General features: G+C 37.3%; 1 protein-coding gene across 1 annotated transcript in view; it reads right to left on the minus strand.

The window, feature by feature from the left end:
• CNTN1 (contactin 1) overlaps window positions 1-21,374 on the minus strand; it is a 204,196-nt gene that overhangs the window by 34,249 nt on the left and 148,573 nt on the right. The window contains exons 8-15 of the mRNA XM_064702590.1: window positions 20,812-20,908; window positions 20,482-20,663; window positions 19,203-19,327; window positions 17,103-17,220; window positions 15,343-15,493; window positions 14,706-14,833; window positions 13,322-13,497; window positions 2,031-2,151 (exon numbers count right to left, since the gene is read on the minus strand). Of these exons, the coding sequence (XP_064558660.1) occupies window positions 2,031-2,151; window positions 13,322-13,497; window positions 14,706-14,833; window positions 15,343-15,493; window positions 17,103-17,220; window positions 19,203-19,327; window positions 20,482-20,663; window positions 20,812-20,908 (1,098 nt within the window). The remainder of the gene's footprint in view (window positions 1-2,030; window positions 2,152-13,321; window positions 13,498-14,705; window positions 14,834-15,342; window positions 15,494-17,102; window positions 17,221-19,202; window positions 19,328-20,481; window positions 20,664-20,811; window positions 20,909-21,374) is intronic.

Raw genomic sequence — 21,374 nt, forward strand, 5'->3', positions numbered from 1 at the left:
TTGATTTTTAAGATGAGGGTTGTTGGTTAACTCTCCATCCTGACAACATGCATATTTCGTACCCCAGCTCTAAGGACACACACATGTAAGGTTTGGTGATAGACGCATTCTCCTGCAAGACTGTTCACTTCAGAAGCCCTCAGGCGGAAGCTATGGAAAGGGTCATCACTCCCAACAACCTTCCTACCTTCTTCAAAATACACCTCTTACAGCTTCTCCCCTCCCCATCAGCTTCTGAAAATGGCATGTCTCAGGAAACACCAAGGGCCATAGGAAAAGGAAAAGGCTCCATAGGAAAGCTGATACTGGACCCAAACTAACCCCAAGGTTGGTAGTTGCTTTGGCAATGGGGCACAGTTCCACTGGGTGCAAATATAGTGGGCAGAGCCAGGTGCTGATAAGGTGGTACCAGGGACAGTGAACTGGGTGCATCCAGGTGACAAACTCCAAGCAGTCCAGCCAAGAGGGAGCTACCCACAGCACAGGCCTGAAGCACATCCAGGAGGCATTCCACATTCCAGAGCTGGAAGCAGGCACTGTAACACTGCCCAACACATGGCCACTGAGGTCTCTAGGTGCACAGAGGGGCCGCACAGTCTTCAGTGGGCTAACATCACCAGCAATTTAAACAAGATCACATAGAACAATCCATATGAACTGTTAAATTGTTTTGTGACCAGACAAAACATCTTCATGTGCCTGCAGTGACAGTGGCCTATCCTTTACTGCCCCACTGATGAGATGCTCTGGAACATAGCTCTTTTCATTCCCTGTTGTTGCCTCTTCCTTACCAATGCAGCGAAACTACAATCCCAATTTGTCATATTTCGTAAGATATTTACTCTTGGCCTGCTAAGATGCTTACACTCACAAAAATGGCAGCTGTAAGCAGAACTGTGTTCACTGCATTAGAATCTGAATTTTGAGAACAAAATGAATGCTAATTTCTTCTATAAAATAGTCTCTGAGAAACTCTAATTACTGTGTTGGAAGGGGAATCAGAAACTTGATAAAGCACTTTGCCTTTTAATTTTTAAAAGGAACTGCTTACATAATACTTTGGCTTAAGAACACATCCTACTCTTTTACTTTGCAGATCTATTCTGTAGTTTATCACTTACCATATTTGCTTTGACATTTAATCCAAATCTGATGACATTTCATGGGCTTTTAATACCCAGCAAAAAATTAAATGCAGAAATATTCAAGTGCACAACAGCCTGAGATAACAGAAGCTCAGAACCATGACACTAGTTATACTTCAGCTGCTACAGAGCTCTGTGATGTGACTTGAATGTGGGGCAAAACACAGCAGCAAGGCAACTGAATGTACAAGTTACATCAGTTCTGATTTTCAGCAAAACAGAGCATTAGCACTTCTGAATGTGTTATGCCCACAGGCATAAAAGAAAGCAAAATGCCCAAAGGACCTTAACCCATGCTATTAAAACTTCACATCGTAACAGATCTTGTAGGGTGCATACTGTATGAGCAAGAACAGCATTTTGGGAATGCAGTAACGCTTAACAGACATGACTCAGAGAAAAACTGAGAGATAAACTTAACCTCAGATGTCTTGGTTTCTGTAATTTGAAAACTCAGAATCCTTTTAATGTAGGCCTAGTATTATACACAATAATTTAATCCATACAGCTTTGAGAAGTGACTTAGAAATGTATCCAGGAGATACATTGAAATGATCCTTGAAATCTATTTTTAATAATGATTTAATAATGAACACCAAATTAAACTATCTAAATATTGCCTTCACATAAGGAAAAAACCCATAATCAAAAAATCTTTACTTCTTTTCAGGAGAACACATGCTTAGTTGGACCTCTAAATGTCTGCAACCAAATCAGCACCCTGAGTAGACTTTTAAGACTTTGCCTGTTTATGGACTTCTCCTTTTAATTTCTGCCATCCATTGATCAGAAATCACATACCCTAAACAATCAGAAACACCCTTATCTTTGTGTTTTGTCTAGGTGAAAACCAGCCACATTTCTGTATTACCTGGAGAGGCTTACCTCTTACCACAAGGTCAGCTGAAGCGGAGGAGTTGTCCACAATTGTCTGAGCAGTGCACATGTACCTCCCTGCATGCCGCAGCTGGACGTTTTTAATCAGCAGCTCACCATTGGATTTAATCTGTCACAAAAACAACACTTAGTGAAACTGGTAAACATCCCTGGGCAGCTATGTGATACCTGTCTACATATTCCTCCAAACCGACTTACAGGGTTTGCTATTTCTAAAGAGTAATTGCTTACTTAGACGATGGATCACCCTCAAACATAGATCTGATTTATAGGACAGCTGTTGAAAGTGTCCTGTGTTTCCTGAGGAGCTGCAGCTCTTTACTAGACATGAAAAAACTAGACACTTTAGTAAATGATTATTAACAAATCAACATTTCCCTCTTACTTTTTGAACCCCATATCTGAAAACTAAATTTAGTCAAGAATTTCTTCAAAACCCACAGTTATACAATTTTTCTGCACCATTACTTGCTTTTTCTTTAAACACACTGGCAGGATAGAATGTCATGGAGTCCTGTTAACAGAGCAGGATGCTGTTTGGCTGCTCCTTTTTAATCCTATAGCAGTACTTGAGCTTTTATCTCGGAGAGGCTACAAGCACAGCCTAAGCAAAGGTGCACCTAGAGCTGCCCTGTACTCCTCTGCCCTCCCTTGCTGCTGAGGTCCCTGTCAGGCTGGAGATGCTCTTCCCTGGCTCAACTCTCACTGCTCCTTGGCAAACAGCAGGATGCCAGGGAAGAAATTTACCTTTTAAAAAGGCTCATACACTGATCATCCCAGGCCCTAATCCTTCCTTAACACTCTTCACCAATGCCAAACTATTGGGAAATACTCAGCCATGTTTTCAGATGGCTATGAGGGCCACTGGCTACCTTTGGCTGTGCAGAGAGGCAAACAGAATATAGTATTTTTATCCTATGACACTTCTGAGTGACCAGATGTGCACCTGTAAACAACGAGTGGAACAGAGACTATGTGCACCACAGCTATTTCTTAATGAAAAACACGTTTTATGTGAAGAATTTAAGAGTTAAAAATAACTCACTTGAAATATTTTGCTTATCCATCCAGCCTTTTATTCCAGAAAAAGATTACTAGGCTAAATCAATGGGTTATACATGTGCTAGTCTTAAAGAGATTTCTCTAAAAACCCAAATGTTCTCAACAAAATATATCTGAACTTTCATGGGAGTAGAAGTTCAACCAAAATATTGATACATGAATTTATACCACACTATATCAACAGGGGCAACATTCAGATTTCCTAATTCACTGAAAATTGTTCAAAAATATAACTGAAACACCCTCCCCGCAAAAAAAAGAAAAAACCCAAACATTGAGATAACTCACTGCAATCCACAGATCTTTACATGCAGGAATAAAAACAATTCAGATGCAAAATGGTACATATGAAAATATATTTAGGTGCAAAGATATTTAGGTGTAAGAACTAGTGCTTTCATCATCAGAGATGCTGGGTAACAAAACAGACCTTTGAGACAATCTTGAATAGTATGGCCTGTGTGTCTGCTTTTAAACATTCAGAAGAAATGGAATAAAGCTAATACCATCCAGTTTATGTTTCCTGATTGAGAAGGATGGGGGGAGAAAGCAAGGTTAAATCTTTTCCAAATGCTCTGAAACTAGAATGAGAGCTTATAGTCTATATTTAGGAGAGATTAAAATTCACAGATAACACTACCCTTTTCCTTTCCAGACTCCAGTGAGGATTTTGGTTGCCAGCTTCAATTTCTGCTGGCATAAAATTTCAGCACAAACTGAAATGTTAGCATCAATTTTTTTAGGTCCAACATAAGAATTCACATATTTAAGAAATTACTTTGGTAAATAAATAATTTAATAAAAGAAGAATCAAGCACACATGAAAGAGAGTGCTTGACTCTAGCTAGCAATACGTCAGCTGATTGCCTTACAGGGTCAGCAAGAAAGACAGGTTACACTGTGCCTTCTCTTATTGAGTTATACAAGTGCTGCTAGCAAGGATCAAACAGATCTGCTGGATCAGTGAACAATCCAGTATTCCTGATACATTCCAGATAATTTCTCTCTTAGCTATTATTAAACTATTTCCATGTGGATATATATATATATTCACACTTTTCACTCAAGGCTAATATGGCTTTTAACTTGATTTTTCAAAGTGCATGGATCCTACAGAGATGAGGAGAATCTGGGACAGTGTCATTTCTGTGCTCATGCCTCTTCAGTTTATTCATGAGAACTCCAGTAAGACTGCTGTGGCAAAGAGCATCCTTTGAAAATCTGCTGGAGTTACTGCATAAGTGAACACTGTCTGGCTGAACACCTGACTAATCACATGTGAGCCCTACAGTGGGCTGAGCAATTCTGGCAACAGCTTCCAGGGAGAAAAAGCAGTCAGAGTGTCAGTAGCTCTATGGGGAAAAAAGAATGCAGCTACCTGATCCTCTGTCCTCTAAAAATTACAACAAAGAAGCTGTAAAAAATCAAACTCTTTGATTTTTCAGTTTCTGATTGTCATTTGGTTGTTGGTTTTTTGGGGTGCGTTGGGAGGGTTTTTTTGGGTTTTTTTTGGGTTTTTTTTGTTTTGTTTTTTTTTTTTTAAATTCTGCTCTTATTGGTTTTGGTTTTAATAAAAAAGACAAACAGTTCCCTATTTGGCCGCTGTGTATTGGTTCATTAACACTAAATGTCATCCTAGAAAGAACCACAGTGATTCTCTAATAATTACTTGCATTTTTATCTGCAAATAAACGTAAGCAAATGCTGGGCAAAGCAATAAGGTTTAGAAACAAGTTATGGGAATTCTCATCATCATATTACAACTTCAATAGCAAATGGTTGCAAATTCTTACTGGGGGTAGTACTTATTTCTATGTTAGTACTTTAATTAAAGTAATTTATTGTATTTAATAATGATGTGCCCATATACTTGCCCAAACAATAATTTCCCTTATGGAAACTTGGTCTTAAACCTAAATAATGAAAAACAGATTGAAAAATGTAACATAATTTTAAAAATCATCAAAAAAATCATAGATACAGTATTGTATCTTGTTGCTTCAGAAGCTCTCCTGGAGCAAGCCTTCATGCAGTTGGTAATGAAGCTATCCATACCTCAGAAGAAGCCGAAGTTCTTGGTGGTAAGAGAAGAGCTTACCAAGCAAATTAAGAGCACAGGCATCAGCAAATTCTGTCCACAAATTAGATATGAATGTACTGTATGTTTTCATCCCAAAACCTCAGCTTGGCTACGCTTAAAAATGCCTTCCTTAACTCAGAGAAGACTGAATCACAGACTGGAAATAGTGATAGCAATACTCAGGGATATTCCAAGGGTATCTGTGGTTCACCACTCAGTATTTACCAAGTTTCAAGCAAATACTTGCACCGTATAAGCCCTGTATTTATGATTTAATACTGATGTCAAAAATAGCATTTTATGACCTATTTCTGAGAGACACTGGGTTTTTTTTGACCATTACCTTTGCCAGGGCACTAAATTGCCAAAAGCCATCAGAACTTGCCCCTGTACAATTAAATACCATTTACAGGAATCAAGTGTTTTGACTGAAAACAGTGTCTTATCCACTTTTGTTGGGCCTTCAGAGACAATAAAGGAACTTCAATAAAGGAACAATATAAGACTTCCAAGCCCAAAAAATAAGAAAGTTAACTTGGCAGAAATAGAAGAACCTGGTAAGCAGAGTGGTTTTTTAAATTCAGGTACTAAAATTAGACATCTGAGCTTCAGCATTGTTTAATACACAGTAGATGTAAAATGGTAAGAGAATCAATAAGAAGTAATCCAGAAGAGATGGGATTCTTGGTGATGAGATCAGTTTGTCCAAGCTAGAAATAAGATTAAATACCTTTTTCTACTATGTGTACCCAGAATTATTAACTCTAAATGAGCTCACATGAATTGGTTTGATCCTGCCAGTAAAGAATTAGTTGAGTGGTTGCTAAAACCAGAACAGATAATCCAACAGCTGTTGAGGTAAGTTAATGTAAATGTGACTATAGATGTTTTCTTGCTATTGACATCAGAGACATAGAGACAACACCCCCAGTGCAACACCACTGTCTTAATCCTATTCACCTGAGACCTTCTTTTGCTGTATAAGCCACAGTTATAGATAAATAAAAAAACTCAGCAGGATAATGATGACAGACAGTCATTCCCACTAAAGAATCTTTTCCTTCAGTGAGCTATATTTATATGTAAAGGATATACAATGTTAATTCTACACTTGAGTTGTGGACCGGGAATTATTTCCAACAAATGTATTATTATTCTTCTCCATTCAGCATACCACTGAAAATTCCTGAGGACATTGTGCTTTGTACCCGCATCCCTTTGGTAATGGGGCTTGTTATATCACTTACAACAGCAGAAAAAGCCTAGGTACTTGCTCACTTATGCTCATGGCTCACAGCTTTATGGCTGATGACAAAAATTCACAATACACTGCAAACTACATTTCTCTTAGTAGTGTTCACAGCTGGTTTTCTTAGCTTCTGCCACCTAACTACAGATGGTACATGAATTTTGGTAGCCTCATCAGTCTCACAAGCACAGTCAAGTGCTTTTGCAGAGTATTTTTTAATTCTAGCAGAGAAGTTGGCAGATCTTCTAAACTAATTACAATTCTTTGTGCTGTAAGTAGAACACATTTCCTCAAAGGCTTCTGCCAGAGCAAACTGCTTGTTGGCTTCACCCTCAGCATTATATCTTCTGCTTTCCTTCCCCTCCTTGCTCCTAACCACTGACTCCATCCATCACATTCCATGCTCACTAAGTTGTTATTATTAGGCCATTGCCTCTAAATACTCCTCCAAACCTACCCAAAATTGGGTAGCTTTGGGAGTAATACTCAGAGTCACTTTTTGCTCACTCATGTCTAAAGCACCGCCCTAATGCATCAAGGCACGGAAAACAGCTGCATTGAGACAGTACCTTGAGAGTCCTGGAATTCTCTTCCATAAAAACCCAGTAAGCAGTTGATTTGGTTGGTCATGCTCCATCAACAATCACCTGCCACCTTAATACATTCAAAAACTGTACTAAATGAGCTCACTACAACTCCGGCTTTGTTCTAGCCCATAAATAACCTCTTCTTCCTAATCAGCGCGTAACTGAGCTTTCCTATTTTGATTTCAACAACCAGGTGACCTCTTCATTAGGTGAGGGAAAGGCTGTGGATGTTTTCTGATGGACTCTAGGAAAGCCTTTGACACCATTTGCCACAGCATTATCCTGGAGAAATTGGTTTCCTATGGCTTGGATGGGTGGATTGTTGCGGGGAAAGAAAATGGTCTGGATGGCCAGGCCCAGAGCATGGTGGTGAGTGGAGTTATATCCAGCTGGCATCTGGGCATCAGTGGGGTACTCCAGGGCTCAGTACTGAGGCCAGTCCTGTTTAATATCTTTACTGACAATCTGAATGAGGGGATCAAGAGCATGCTCAGTGAGTTAGGCAGTGGTATTGATCTGGTGGAGGGCAAGCAAGGCTCTGCAGAGGGATCTGGACAGGCTGGATCAATGAGCCAAGGCCAATCGTATGAGGTCAAGGCCAGGTGCAGGTCCTACACTTGGGTCACAACCCCAGGCAGTGCCACAGGATGTGGGAAGAGTGGCAGCAAAGTGGCCTGGTGGAAAAGGACCTGGAGGTGCTGGTTGATAGCAGCTGATCATAAGTGTGCTCAGGTGGCCAAGGCCAATGGCATCCTGGCCTATATCTGAAAAAGTGTTGCCAGCAGGAAAAGGGCAGTGGTTGTCACTCTGCACTTGACACTGCTGAGGAGCCACTTCAAGTACTGTGTTCAGTTTTGGGTCCCTCACAGCAAGAAAGACATCAGGGTGCTGCAGCAGGTCCAGAGAGGGGCAGTGAGGCTGGTGAAGGCGCTGGAGCACAGGTGTGACGAGGAGCAGCTGAAGGAACTGGGGGCGTTCAGCCTGGAGCAGAGGTTGAGGTGGGACCTTATCACTCTTCACCCAAAGTAGTGAGGTGGGGTTGGTCTCTTCTCTCAAATAACAAGGGAAAAATTTCTCCATGGAAAAGGCTGTCAGGTGTTGGAACAGGTCAGTCTGGGAAGTGTCTGAATTATCAAACCCTGGAGGCATTTAGACCTGTAGGTGTGGCACTTAGAGACACAGTTTAGAGGTGGACTTCACAGTGCTGGGTTAACAGTCAGACTTGGTTTTCTTACAGATCTTTTCATCCTAAACTGTTCTATGATTCTCTAATTCTTCAGTTCTTTTGAACTTTCTATTAATTTCTTGGTCTACACCTGGAGCAAGGCTAAACACTCTGCAAGGAGGATTACCAGGGAAAGCAATGAAGAAAACTGGAAATTAAAATCCTTGTATATTTTCTGCTGCAGGTAACAGTAGAATCATAGAATCATAGAATAGTTTGGGTTGGAATATAGATTTCTACAATAAAACTAACTGTCTCCATAGCAATCTGTTGAAGCAGGAGCATGCAGTAGAATAACTTTGTCTATCCATGTCAGCCAACAAACTGCAACTTAAAAAACCGTACAAAAAACAGGCAGCTGTAAATCTTTTCTAATATGACTTTTATATTTCAGCCTGTTCTTTGTTGTTTATAAACTCATCAGTTTTGGAGAAGAAACAAACAAAGTGTTTTGGCAAACACTGTCTCCAATCTAGAATTCATCTCACCACTTTCAGAAATTTGCAGTGGGAATTTTGGTATCTGGACCAATCACCTTTAAAAATTAAATAAAGAAACAGGCTCTTCCATTTGTGTTGCACTCATTTAAGTGTGAAAAGTACCTGCCTGGCAGTGTATATCCAGAATATTATGTGTCATTCTAGAACACTGTAAAGCTTTTTGTACTTCAAAGAGAGATAAAGTAAGACGAATAATATTTGCATAAGGAAAACGCAAGCTTTTCAGTATTCAGAGAAGTCTACACTACTGCAGGTTAAGCACAAGATAGCTGCAGGGACAGAGGTGGTTATGCACACACACCTTGGATTCAGAAGCTACTTCAAAGCTGAATAGAGCCTGAGCTGTGGGTCCTGCAAGTTTTATGCTGAATGTCTTTGTCTGCCTTTGCGCCATGTCCCTGCACCTATGAACACTGGAAAGAACACTGCAAACTGAGAATTCACACTTCAGAGTCAGTGCGGACTCAGCAGGTTTTGCTTCCTGCTCTGTAGCACTCATGACACTGAGGTGTGTCAGCCTCAGCTTGAGAAATGCCCCTTTATATGAGAAAATGTGAGGAGATAGCAAGTCAGTTGTCTCTATGACTAAACTCATCTCCTGGCTTTACTGTATCTATCACCACTTACTCTTTTTTGAATACTTAAAGAAGAAAGCTTTTTGCAAGAATGTCAACTTCCTGAACACTTGTACAGCAATTCAATTTAACTTATTAAAGATAAAATGATGATAAAACTATCAGGGTTTCAGGTTCACTGCTATCAATTAAGACAACTAATAAATAAGGTAGCAAACAGAAATACTGATGATATGGGAAGCTGTTTAAAATGCATTTGTGTCATTATGTCATTAAGACAACTACAGCCTAAATTTGAACTCTTCTTAAGCCTACGTACAAGTTTCTGACTTGAACCAGTTAAATTATGGAGTTCCTTTTCCTGACTATCCATATGAATAGGCTAGTGGGACTCAAAAGTATAAAAAAATACTCTTTTTTTGTAATGAACTTAAAGGAATATTCCTTTTTGGATACTTTATGTATTTTTAAATATAAACATCTTAAAAGTAATCTTTTCAATCTTTAAAAATATATGACAAAAACCAGATCTATAAATAACAAACAAACATTAGAGTTTTCCAGATTACTTGAAGAGCTGTATCTTTTTGGGACTTGAAAAGATGTGTAAATGTTTAGTTCCTCAATCAAATAATCAGAGTAATAACTAGATATAAACTTGAAAGTAATCTATTAAATAGTAAGATTTTGAAGACTCCATTTGACTCTTTGGAAGCTAACCAATTCTTTTTTTTTTTTTTTTCCCTTTACATACTGCTGTCACAGGAAATGAAAACAGAACTGACAAATGTCCTTTTGAGAAATTAGTATTAGTATTAATGTAATGCAAATTAGCTTTGCCTTCAGCAATGATGGAGATACCAAAGCTTGCATGTAAAGAAAAAAGAATTATGCAGGTGTTTACCTGATTTTTATTAGCATTTCATTATGTCTATATGACAATAATAATAGTATTATTTTGAGAACTGAAATTACTCTGGCTCTATCAAGTTTCAGCAACTTGATCTGCATAGTCACATAAATTAATAGTGATGTTATCAGAGGGATAGATGAGGATCCCTCATCAACAGGAAATTACGCACATGCTTCATATACCCAGTAACCTTAATATTCACAGTGCAGTATCTTTTTCTCTTGCGTTTGTGAAGTGCTGGTGAGCACTTTTCAAGCTCAGCAGCTCGGGCTGCTGCTGTCAAGTGTAAACCAGCTCACTCTTTACATCCAGGAGAGCCTGAGCAAACCTGCCACCCAGTGACTTCAGCCCAGAATTGCCAGGGAGAGGGAAACTGGCAGGAGAAAAGAGAAAATCCCTTTGCTTGCCAGGAAGGAGAAAAACCCTTAATGCTACAATAGAATAACAAATGAAGAGAAGAGAAATACAGAAACTACATATTTGTCTTAATTATATCCTACATAAACCATTGCATTAGATTTGCTGAATTTGTTAAAAATTCTGCATTTGTTATTACTTAAGCACTGAACCACCTAATACCTACAAATGCAGACCTCAAATGCAATCCTACTGTCTCCTCTTTCCCAGATAAAGACCAAGGTACCTGTGGAAGAGTAACAAGGACTATTTGCACTTGCTTTGCATTTGAAAGCCCAGAATTAAGGCTTAGGAATGCAAAACTAGAAGATGCCTCTGCTAAAAGAATTTCTACCAGTTTTGACAGATCAAATGCAAAACAAACCAAGAAATATCCTTCAGGAGGAAGGTTATCCTTCAGGGTATCCTGAAGTAAATTAACTGGTAACAAATTCATTAACTGATAATAAATTAATTGACAAACTACTTAAAGGTCTAAGTGAATTAAGAGTTCTTCATCTTTTGAATCCTGTGGAGTATCCATCCCTACCTCTACTGAAAAAGGAAACATTCCAGCACAAGATTCAACACTCACATGAAGAGAAGAACCTCATTCCCTCCCTCTGCAGACCACAGAAAGTTTGTAGAGATCAAGGTAGTCTAGAAAAGTTAGGGTTATTTGGTTTCGAAATTAAGCACTTCAATAAAGGACATAAAATACTGAGGAGATAATCAGAATTTGAGATCAGGAGTCCAGGACCACTGGCCATCTGGAAGATGAAAGAGGTAGCTGGAAACTAAATTGTCTATCTTCTAAGAGATTACACATTTTCAGAAGGCCTTATTTGGTCCCACATTTGTCAATTTGAAGTGCTTTGCTAAAAAGTGCCTTAAAAGCAGGATTAAATTTCAGAATTAATTTCCCCTAAAGGAAAAAAAATAATTCCAGTTTACTTCTATTTTCATTATTTAGAGGAAACCTCAAAAGTGTGTATCAGTGATATAGAATTTTTTGCTCAACATGTTCAACACATGACCCACAGATGGAGTGCTTTCTCTTGCACTACAGATAAAGCCATTTTTACCTTCCTTCCACACCAAAATAACCAATTCATTAACACTTTCAACCTGCTTTTCTGTTCTATGGGACAAATTACTTTGTGTGACAACTGTCAGGTAGCTTAAAGCAATCAACTAAATAAAATCTGACACAGACTAATTTTATTTGATCTTTCACAAGGAGTAGGTTTACTGGGGCTTTACTCTTTAAGCTCTTGTCTGACACTCAGACTCATTCCAGTCTTTATCTAAGGACAAACTAATACAATCAAGGAGGCAATTCAAGCTTTTCCAAGGTATTCCTATGCATCAAGTACTCTACAGGAGTGTAAACACAGACCTATCACAAGTGTGACTTAATAGCCATTTGCAGGAAATGTTTTGAAAGATGCCAGTGCACTGGAGAATAACTACATACTTACTCATTCCTGAGGCAACACAAAATACACTGCAGACTGCTTACCACCCTGCTACTGAGTGTGGACACCGCCTGTCAGGCTATGCAGAAAGGAGGGTATATCTTTGGGTTTGAATGTTTATCAGCTGATCTTACCATACTTCTACTGGCTTCCTGGACAAGAACATGCTCTCTCACTGAAAGGGAGCAATGTGGCTTCTTAACTACATCTTACAACTCAGCAAAGGAGAAGGTTGAGGCAACTCTTGACTCCTCAAAGGGCTGTTTTGTTCCAAATCAGACTAAAATAGTTACACTTTCAACATATTTTCACATAGAGATAAACAGATACTGAAAGCAAAAACAGGAATCTCTTGGTCCATGGAAAATCAGATAATATTGCCAGGCTAGGAGAATGACTCTTCAGGGGGCACTGGTACATCATTTTGAACACAGAGCTAAAACTAAATGTGGTCCCTGGTGTTCCCAGACACCACAACTACCATCAGCAACTATTTCTCTCCATACCCACTGATTCTCTTGGGAGCACAAAAAAAAAAAAAAAAAGTATCTAAATATGAGAATTTTTGAATATTTTAAATCCAGACTAGCAGAATATTTACACAAGCAGGCAGCCACTTGGAGATTGCTGAATATTAGGCAAATCAGCAGGTGATTAGACTTAACAAGAAAGGATTTCTAATAGAGATATTAATTTTAAATAAAACTCATAGAAGACTCTAAAAACATAACTATACATGCAAATACGAAGGAACTAGGATTGTTCTACATGCCAAAATGAGTATCTTTGTATTAACTTGTTTAGCCTTCTCATAAACTGCTCTTCCTCAGTGTTTACCAACTGTTTGACTCCTACCCACCATCTGGCCCAGTTTCGTGCCAAATTCCAGAAATACTGATAATAAAAACATGGGTAAATAAAAATTAATGCATATGCAAAATTTTTTGAGGTAATTTACACCCTGTTTACAATCAGGCTATCTACCTTAACAGCTATTTTCAGTAATAATCTGAGGTACCAAAATACTTACATCAATTTAGATATCTGATTTCAGGTATCTGCCTGCAAGTGTCTATGTGTCTGTAAGGTATCTGAATTGTAATTCTATTTGATGTTCTTGGCCTACTGGACCTGAACCGACACAGAAAAGACAACTACTCACAACAAAGAAAACTAGGCTTTCATGTATTAAATAAGGTTCTATAAAATCTTACCATAACATTCCGCTCATAATGTTCATGTTCTTTCTCAAAATCTATTACAAAGCCATTTAGAGACCAGATAAATGTCAGGTCTAATGTGGGATCATGGGATGCAATGCATTGCATGGTAGCATTCTCTCCAACGGTGACATCGACATTCAATGGAGCTAAAGTAATTCTTGTAGCTTCTGTGAAGTTAATGGCAAACATGAAGAATTCCAATAAATAAATATTTATTAAAATATAAGCTCAGCTTCATAACTCTTTGATCATACATTAAAACACTGCCTCAAAGTCTAGTTCACGTTATTCACACAACTACATTTCAAAGGACCAAACTGAAGACAATAAAGAAAGCATTTTATAACTAAAATAGCTGGCTTCTCTTTAGCTCTTTAAATCTCTGAATCACATTACAACTATTTTTATTCCTTGACTCTGTCTCAAGTAGAAAGAAGACACAGGATGAGTCCTACGTGACTCGTTTCAATTATAGTATTTCCTATGTTTTAAAACTTGTCTCTGTAATGAATGAAAAGTTCTACTTGGTTGGGCCAAGTCAGATTTTCATTACAGCCTTGCAGGGATTGTGATCTTAATTTATCTATTGAGAAACAATATAATAGATGCATAACAAATTGTGTAAATAGCTACATGTGAAAAAGAAGAGAAAACAATACAAGAAAAGGAAGAAAGCACATCAGCATTGAGCTGTCATGTCAATCTAGCATGATTTCTGGAACAGAGATTAAAAACCTATTTAACAAAAGACTCTTCCACTACCAGTTGTATTTCACAGACATGGGTCTTACAGAATGCTGTTCCTGTCCTTCCTGTCTGTAGTCTACAGTTATTTAGTTATTTGACATCAGATTTAAAATACACAATTAAGGCTATCATTACTCAATCAGTAAATAAAAATACTGATAAAAGAAGGTAATTTAGAAGTGCAACCATATATATATGCCCTCATCTCACAAATGCATTTTTCTTTAACAGCAATGCTCTCTCAAACATGCTTATACCACCATCACGACAATAACAAAACCACCACCAAAACAAACTAATAAACAAACAACCAAACCAAGCCAAACCAAACCCCCTACCAAAAAAAAAAAAAAAACCAAACCAAAACCCTACAACACATTAAAATATGTCAATTTAATGGATCTTGTTTACTAATCTCTTATGGAAATATCAACCCTGAAAACTGAGATGCAGTTTTCAGGGTGATGCAAACATACCCAGTTTCAACTGAGCAATATGCTTTAAAAGCATCAATTCAGTGTTAATGAGCAATTACATTAGAAAAAGTAGTGCAATGCTGGAACAAAAATTAGTCATTTTGAACTAAGGGATTCTGCCCAAAACAAACTATTGCAATTCTGAGGCTTACCTGTCATTTCTAGAACACCAGTGCTATTGGCTTTTCCTCGGTTATTTTCTGCAAAACAGGTGTAGCGACCTTCATCCAGCTTTGTGACATTGATAATTTCCAGGCTCCCATCATCCCAGATACGTATGCTATGGAAAGTGCAAGAGAAATGAAATTCTATATTAGAAAGCAATGCTTCCTATTAGAAAGCAATGCTTCCTGTAGAACTGTGGTAATTGAGAACAAACCACAAAAATCATTTGCAAACTCACATCTAACTACTGGATTTATAAACACACCTGCAGTAAAAAATATTTAAAGAGACTGTGGATTACACTGAGACATTAGATCTAGACATCAATCTCAGACTGCTGGAGCAAGAGAATGTACTTCTCTTCACTTGTACTGATTCAAGTATTTTTCTTAGAGTTTTATGGTACAACTCAATTCTTAAATCAGACTGGGTAAAGTTGGATACCCTGCTAACTCCTTGAATCTATACTGCCAGCAACATTTTGGCATATTATTTTCCTGAAGTTATACATTCTCCTGTCCCTGAAGTCTGCAAAATGGAAAATCATCCTATGGGATAGACAGACATGATACATAAAGTTTACACTTTTAAGGCTTAAAGTGTTCACTGACAGTCAGTACTAACCGGCTCCCATTTACAAGCAATTCTGTTCCTTTGCTCCAGGAGAATTTTGGCTTAGGAGCAGCTTTAGGCTTGCATTCAATGATTACACGTCCCCCTTTAGCTGCTAGGATTTTCTTCTTCATAGGGTTAAATTCAAAAGTAGGAGGTGAAGCTGAAAGCAAAAATTAACACAAATACTGCTGTTAGTGATTTTACTGCAAAACAGAATTTGTTTCCAACATACAATAAAAGACAGAACTATTGAATTGTTTAAAAATGTTCATTATGCAGACTAGTGAGAAAAGTACTAACGATACAGAGATGTACTTGAAGTATGTGCTGATCTACAAGAGAAATGAAAAATCATTACGTAGTTTTGTGCTGTGTTACCCTAGAGGTTTCTTTCTACTGATTTCTGAACTTTCATCTGAGTTTAATCTAACAAGATCAAAGTCCACTGAAAGTTCCTCCCTTTCAAAAGGCCTTTTGATCAGCCCTAATAAAATTCAGATTCCTGGAGATAAATTTCTTTAACAAGTTGCTCACTCAATCATAATTCCAAAGAATAGTTGGGTTTACTTTTCAGTGGTTTTAACCCTCTCTACAAACTAAAATTGCACCCCTCTTATTCTTTGTGGTTTTCTGTTTGGCCAGCTGGCTGTAGGTGCAGTCTCAGATGTACAACAGTATTGAGATGTGACTGTCATAAGCACCACATTTATGTCTCTGAGGTCAGATCTTTGCTTACTATTTTTCTTTATTTGAAACCAAATGAAAGAAAATAAAGCTTTTCATTATTTTGCATCTTGGCATATCAGCAAGTTAATTATGCCAGCAAGTGTGTGCACAGCCTGAGGAAAAAAGGCTATTGTTTAATTACAAAAGTACAGAGCAAAACTCTGACCAATATCCAAATATTACCAACAATGAATTTTGAAAACACACATTTAAAAAGTGCTCATTTTGTGTAAACCAAGCTGGTAGTGAGTACATAGTAATGGAATAACAGTGTAGATTGAAGCACTGTTGTGCATGGGTTGGGAAAACCAAGAATAGTTTAGTTCTTGGGAAAGTCTGAAGGCAAGAAAGAACAGCAACTACCACAGGGAAATTTAGAAAAATATGTCACACAGTCAGTGTGTCTGCTCTAATGAAATCAGTAAAAATGTCAGAAATTGTTTAAAGGCTGAGAACTTTGGATCTGAGAGTCAAATTTTCAACAGGAGGCTCCTCAGGAAAACACAGTGGACTCATAACTACATCAAGCCATCAAATGGCACAGCTATCTGTGGGTAAAACCAGACATTGTGACTTCAGTGTAAGGGGTTGCAGAAAACAAAATCAAAGGGGAGAACAAAAATGAAGAGCTTCAAAAGCCAGGTAAGTGGAAAGCAGATTTTGCATCACAGAGGAGTAATCATATGTGAGCAAAAATTAAAATGCTTCTTAACCAGTTTTATGAGCTAAAAAACTTAGGCTGCAACTCATAACTCTATGTTATGCTTCATATAACATCAGCACTATCAGTTCCTTTGAGGGGGAACATTAGGAAACAAGCACCATAAATACAAACAGAAAACATGCCCCACAAGTTGGTAAATTTATTCCTCAAGTTGTTGTCAAAAACCAGCTAGAGAGTTCAAATAAACCGCATCTCACCTAGATTGAGTGAGAGTTCTTAGCTTCATCCTCACAGGAATCTGTTACCAAACAGTACTTGCAAATATAACTGCTATCTTACTCAAGCCTGAAATAGTAAATAGAAAAATAATCCCACTGACCCACAATCTTCAGTTCAGCATTTGCATAAATAATTCCATACATGTTTTCTGCTATACACTGGTACATGCCGGCATCGTCAAAGGTCAGACTTTGCATTCTTAGTTCACCTTTCCGGAACTAAAACACAGAATCAATAAAATAACAAGATATTAAGACATTAACATAAACTACATAAGCTGAAGAATCCACACCCATCCAAATTTTTTTCTTTTTTCCTTTCTCAGTAAGATTGGGTTCACCTTTTTCTAAAGAAAGAGTCATTGCAATTCAATATCTAAGTTTCTGGGAAAGTTCTAGTTGAGTGTCAGTAGAGAAATTTACTCTCCAATCCCCTGTTATCATATCAATGCACACTACTGATTCAGAAATAAGAAACAAGGAATTAAATTAATTTTATGCACATAAATTTTGTTATGCCATGCTCACTCATCAGTGCTTTCTGTTGTTACATAATTTTATAACAGCAAAAAGTCAAAGCAAGTCCCGGTGAGGTAGGAATTTTTCAGAAGATTCCTCTGAGAGATAATAAACTATTTTGGTTTAAATGTAAAAAAGCAAAAATCAGTAAATCAAAGTAAGGTAGTTAAGGTGGGGTATTTTGTAAATGTAGATGGCAATCACTTTTTGAAAGATCATGTTAATGTGTTCTGTTTTCTTGAGAAAATTAAGCTGAAAGCTTTAACTCTTGTATCTAAGTGCTTTGGAGTGCATGGGGCAGTGGAAGATTAGGAGAACAGTACTTAGTTGAAAAGAGAACAGATTAAGAGAAGCATATTTTCTGACTATTTTATGTGAAAATGTTTTAATCAGATTTTATACAAGGAATCTTTGTTGTGCTCTAAATGAAAGGTCTAATTACAAGTTATCTGATTTAGAAACAAATTATACTTTCAAGGCAATTAACATTTCTGCAGTCTTTCATTTGGAAATCATCTTATCATCATAGTAACACACAGCATAATCTTCTGGTGTACTACTGGAGCCCTGCACACTGTGTTCTGCAATCCAGTATGCAGATTTTGTTAGTGAAAGCCAAGTTCAGTGGGGAACAGCAAGTAACTCACTTGTTAAAATATTTGTTTGCAATAACCACCAAAGCTAGAAAAGAAGCATTGTTTTTCCTGGTTTAAGCCACCTCCATATAGCAGATGGTGATATCCCTACTCTGTCTCCAACATCATACATTCTTCTTAAGACATACAGTCAAAAACCAATCTGCCTCATTGTCTGTTTTGTTTGTTTGCTACGAGTCACAGCTCAGCAGATGCAGAGCTGCACTGTGCCCTCGTATTCTCTTGGTTTTTTAATGGCTTTTCATTTAGTGTAAGCACTACACTTTGAATACACTGTTGGAATGCTTGATAAGGTTTTTCCCAGAGAAGTTGTGGATCTTCCATCCCTGGAATTGTTGAAGGGCAGGCTAATGGAGTTCTAAGCAACCAGGGCTAGTGAAAGGTGCCCCTGTCCGCTGCTAGGGGGCTGGAACTAACAATATTTAAAGCACCTTCCAACACAAATCATTCTATGATTCCAGGATACTAGGAGAAAAAATTTACTTTGTTTAAACCAAATATTCCAATAGAATTAAATTATCAAACAGTACTTCTTTAAACTACTTTTAAACATCACCTAAACATTTGCAACACTCTTTGTCTAGAAAAAATGTGAAAAAATACAGGATAAAGATCACTGATACTTTAAAAAATAACCTATTTTCATATCTCCACTGACTTTTTTTCTTCTATTTTTAAAGACACATTCACGTTTAATATGGTAAAAAGGATTAATTTTGAAGAAAAGATGACATTCTTTACCCAGAGTGAAGAGCATTTACTTAAAAAGGCCTAGAGAAAAAGGGGTCTCTACCTCCTAAACATGTGGTCAAAATGAAGTTGGTAAGTCAAAGCTGAATACTAAAAAGCCTGAAGAAATAAGAGAAGATTGAGATGAAACTTTTAAAAATAGATTTTAATGCCTCATGCAAGTGGCATCAGGAAATATTTAGATCATTATAATTAATTTTCCTTTAACCTTTACTAATGCATGTTTCAAAACACTGTTTCCACTCAAGCCAGTGTTACCTACAGCAATACACTCACCGAGGCACCATTCTTCAGCCACCTAATTGTTGGAATAGGCTTGCCCGTAGCTACACAAGGCCAGTACAGGTCACTGCCTATATCCCTTTCTGTGTCATTGATATGTTCTACCCACTCAGGAGCAGCTGCAGAATAAAATACATGATGTATTGTAAATATAGCACATACATATTTAATTAGCATTATGTTGCATTAATTCCACTGCTTTTTCCATGATACTTAAACAGGAAACTCAAAGTAATGATGATAACTCAGCAATGCACCGGCAGAAAAAAGAAGTTCTTGTCTTACTACATAGATTCAGAAAAGCCTCCAACTATTTTTTATGAGAAGAAAATATGGAATTGAAATAATGGTTCCTGAAAAACAGAAGACAAGGTATCACTACTTATATTGATCTGTAGATTATTCTGTGTGAAAATTACTCAGTAGCACTATGAAAATGATGGGTAAATGACATGAAATTGTGCAAAACGTACTGAAAGGATCTCCAAGAAATTATTCTCTTGGTGCAAACACCATATGTAAGAAATTAATACTGAAACAGCCCAGCATATTTGCTTTTGCTATATTTTACTAGCAGTTTACTAGCTTTACTTATTATAAGCAGTAATAACCTTGTCACACTAATTCTGAGTTTGATCTTCTGTAGTTCTAGCACTCAGCCAAGGATCTTAACTCAGATCTTCTGCACAACCAGTGAAAGAGACATAAATCTTCTGAGGGTGCTTCAGATACTATGTGTGACCTTTTAATATCATGGCTTTATGGCATAAACCTCAGACAAGAAGCCAAGTTACTTGGGATAATTTCATTATGAGCAGTAAGATATCATTTTCAGCTATCTAATTTAACCAAATGCAAAAAGGGAAGTGAGGGAGGATGAAGGAATGAAGAACTGTGCATAGCTAATAAGATAGAGTGCTAAGACAGAAAACACAAAATAAGAAAACAAGAAATCCTAACAAACCTCATGGTCTCTTTTTCTTCCAGAAGTCCTTTCACTTCAAGTACTGTAAATTGATTTAATTTACATTATGCATAACAGGTAACACAGAACTGTCATATAGTATATACCAAAGTGTATATACCAGCTATCCAACCAGACAATCAATACATAAATATCATGCCTGCATTTTAATACAAGAATTTTGATTCTACTCTATCAACTTGAACAGCAGTGTATGAGGAATCAACACAGACATCAACTGTGAAAACAGACATTTCTAACCTAAGTAAAGGCAACACAGATCATCAAGAAAAAAACTGTTCTTCCTACCTTGTACATAAACTCTTGCTTGGTGTTTATCTTTTCCTTTATAGTTTTCAGCTTCACACTCATAAAGCCCTTCATCTTCATACTGAATATTGAAGATCTTAAGAACTGCACCAGACATGCTTATCTCAGCAGAGGCTGGCAAGGGTTCAAGGTATTTACTCCATCTGAGCTCAGGAACCGGACTTGAAAAGATAAAGTAAAAATGATTGTGTTCAAGAACTGGCAGTTAAACTGCAGACTACAAAAAGAGCATTTGATAATGAAATATGTATTTTCATTCCCCGAAATATGAAAGCAATTCATGCTGTACAATAACTAAAACACACTTACTTTCCAAGAGCAAAACACTCCAGTGTCACGTTTTGTCCCAAGAGAGCGTACGTGTCCTTGAACTTCACCTTGATATCAGCAGGATACACTTTTGCTCCTAATATGAAAAAAAAGATTCTAAGAAAAGGCATGTCAGAAAGTTATAGAGCTACTAAAATTTACACAGTTCAATAAAACTTTTCTTAAAATGCCAGACAAAATTCTTCTTTAAACTGCAACAGCCTGTCAATTCATAAAGTCTGACTAAGCATTGAACTTTTACTAGCAAAGCATACGTGTTTTACTTAGCAACTAGTTATCTTTCTCTGGATGAGTAATCCCAACATTTTTAACAAAATTTCTAATTGCTTTTAAAGCAGGATGATGTACTCTATGTGTGGGTAGACAAAAACCTGAGTCTGTTTTTTCACATGTTTTATACTGGATAGAATATCTTGAATTATTTTGAATTTAGGCTCAATTTTATTTCAGTAAGGGTATGAAGGAACTAGAGCAAGCACATCTACAGTTTAATGAGTGCAAAGGGATGTCAAATCTCCCTACTAGCAATCCCTGTAGGAACC

Source organism: Zonotrichia leucophrys, chromosome 1A (assembly GCF_028769735.1).
Source record: "Zonotrichia leucophrys gambelii isolate GWCS_2022_RI chromosome 1A, RI_Zleu_2.0, whole genome shotgun sequence".
In the NCBI taxonomy this organism is placed as follows: Eukaryota; Metazoa; Chordata; class Aves; order Passeriformes; family Passerellidae; genus Zonotrichia; species Zonotrichia leucophrys.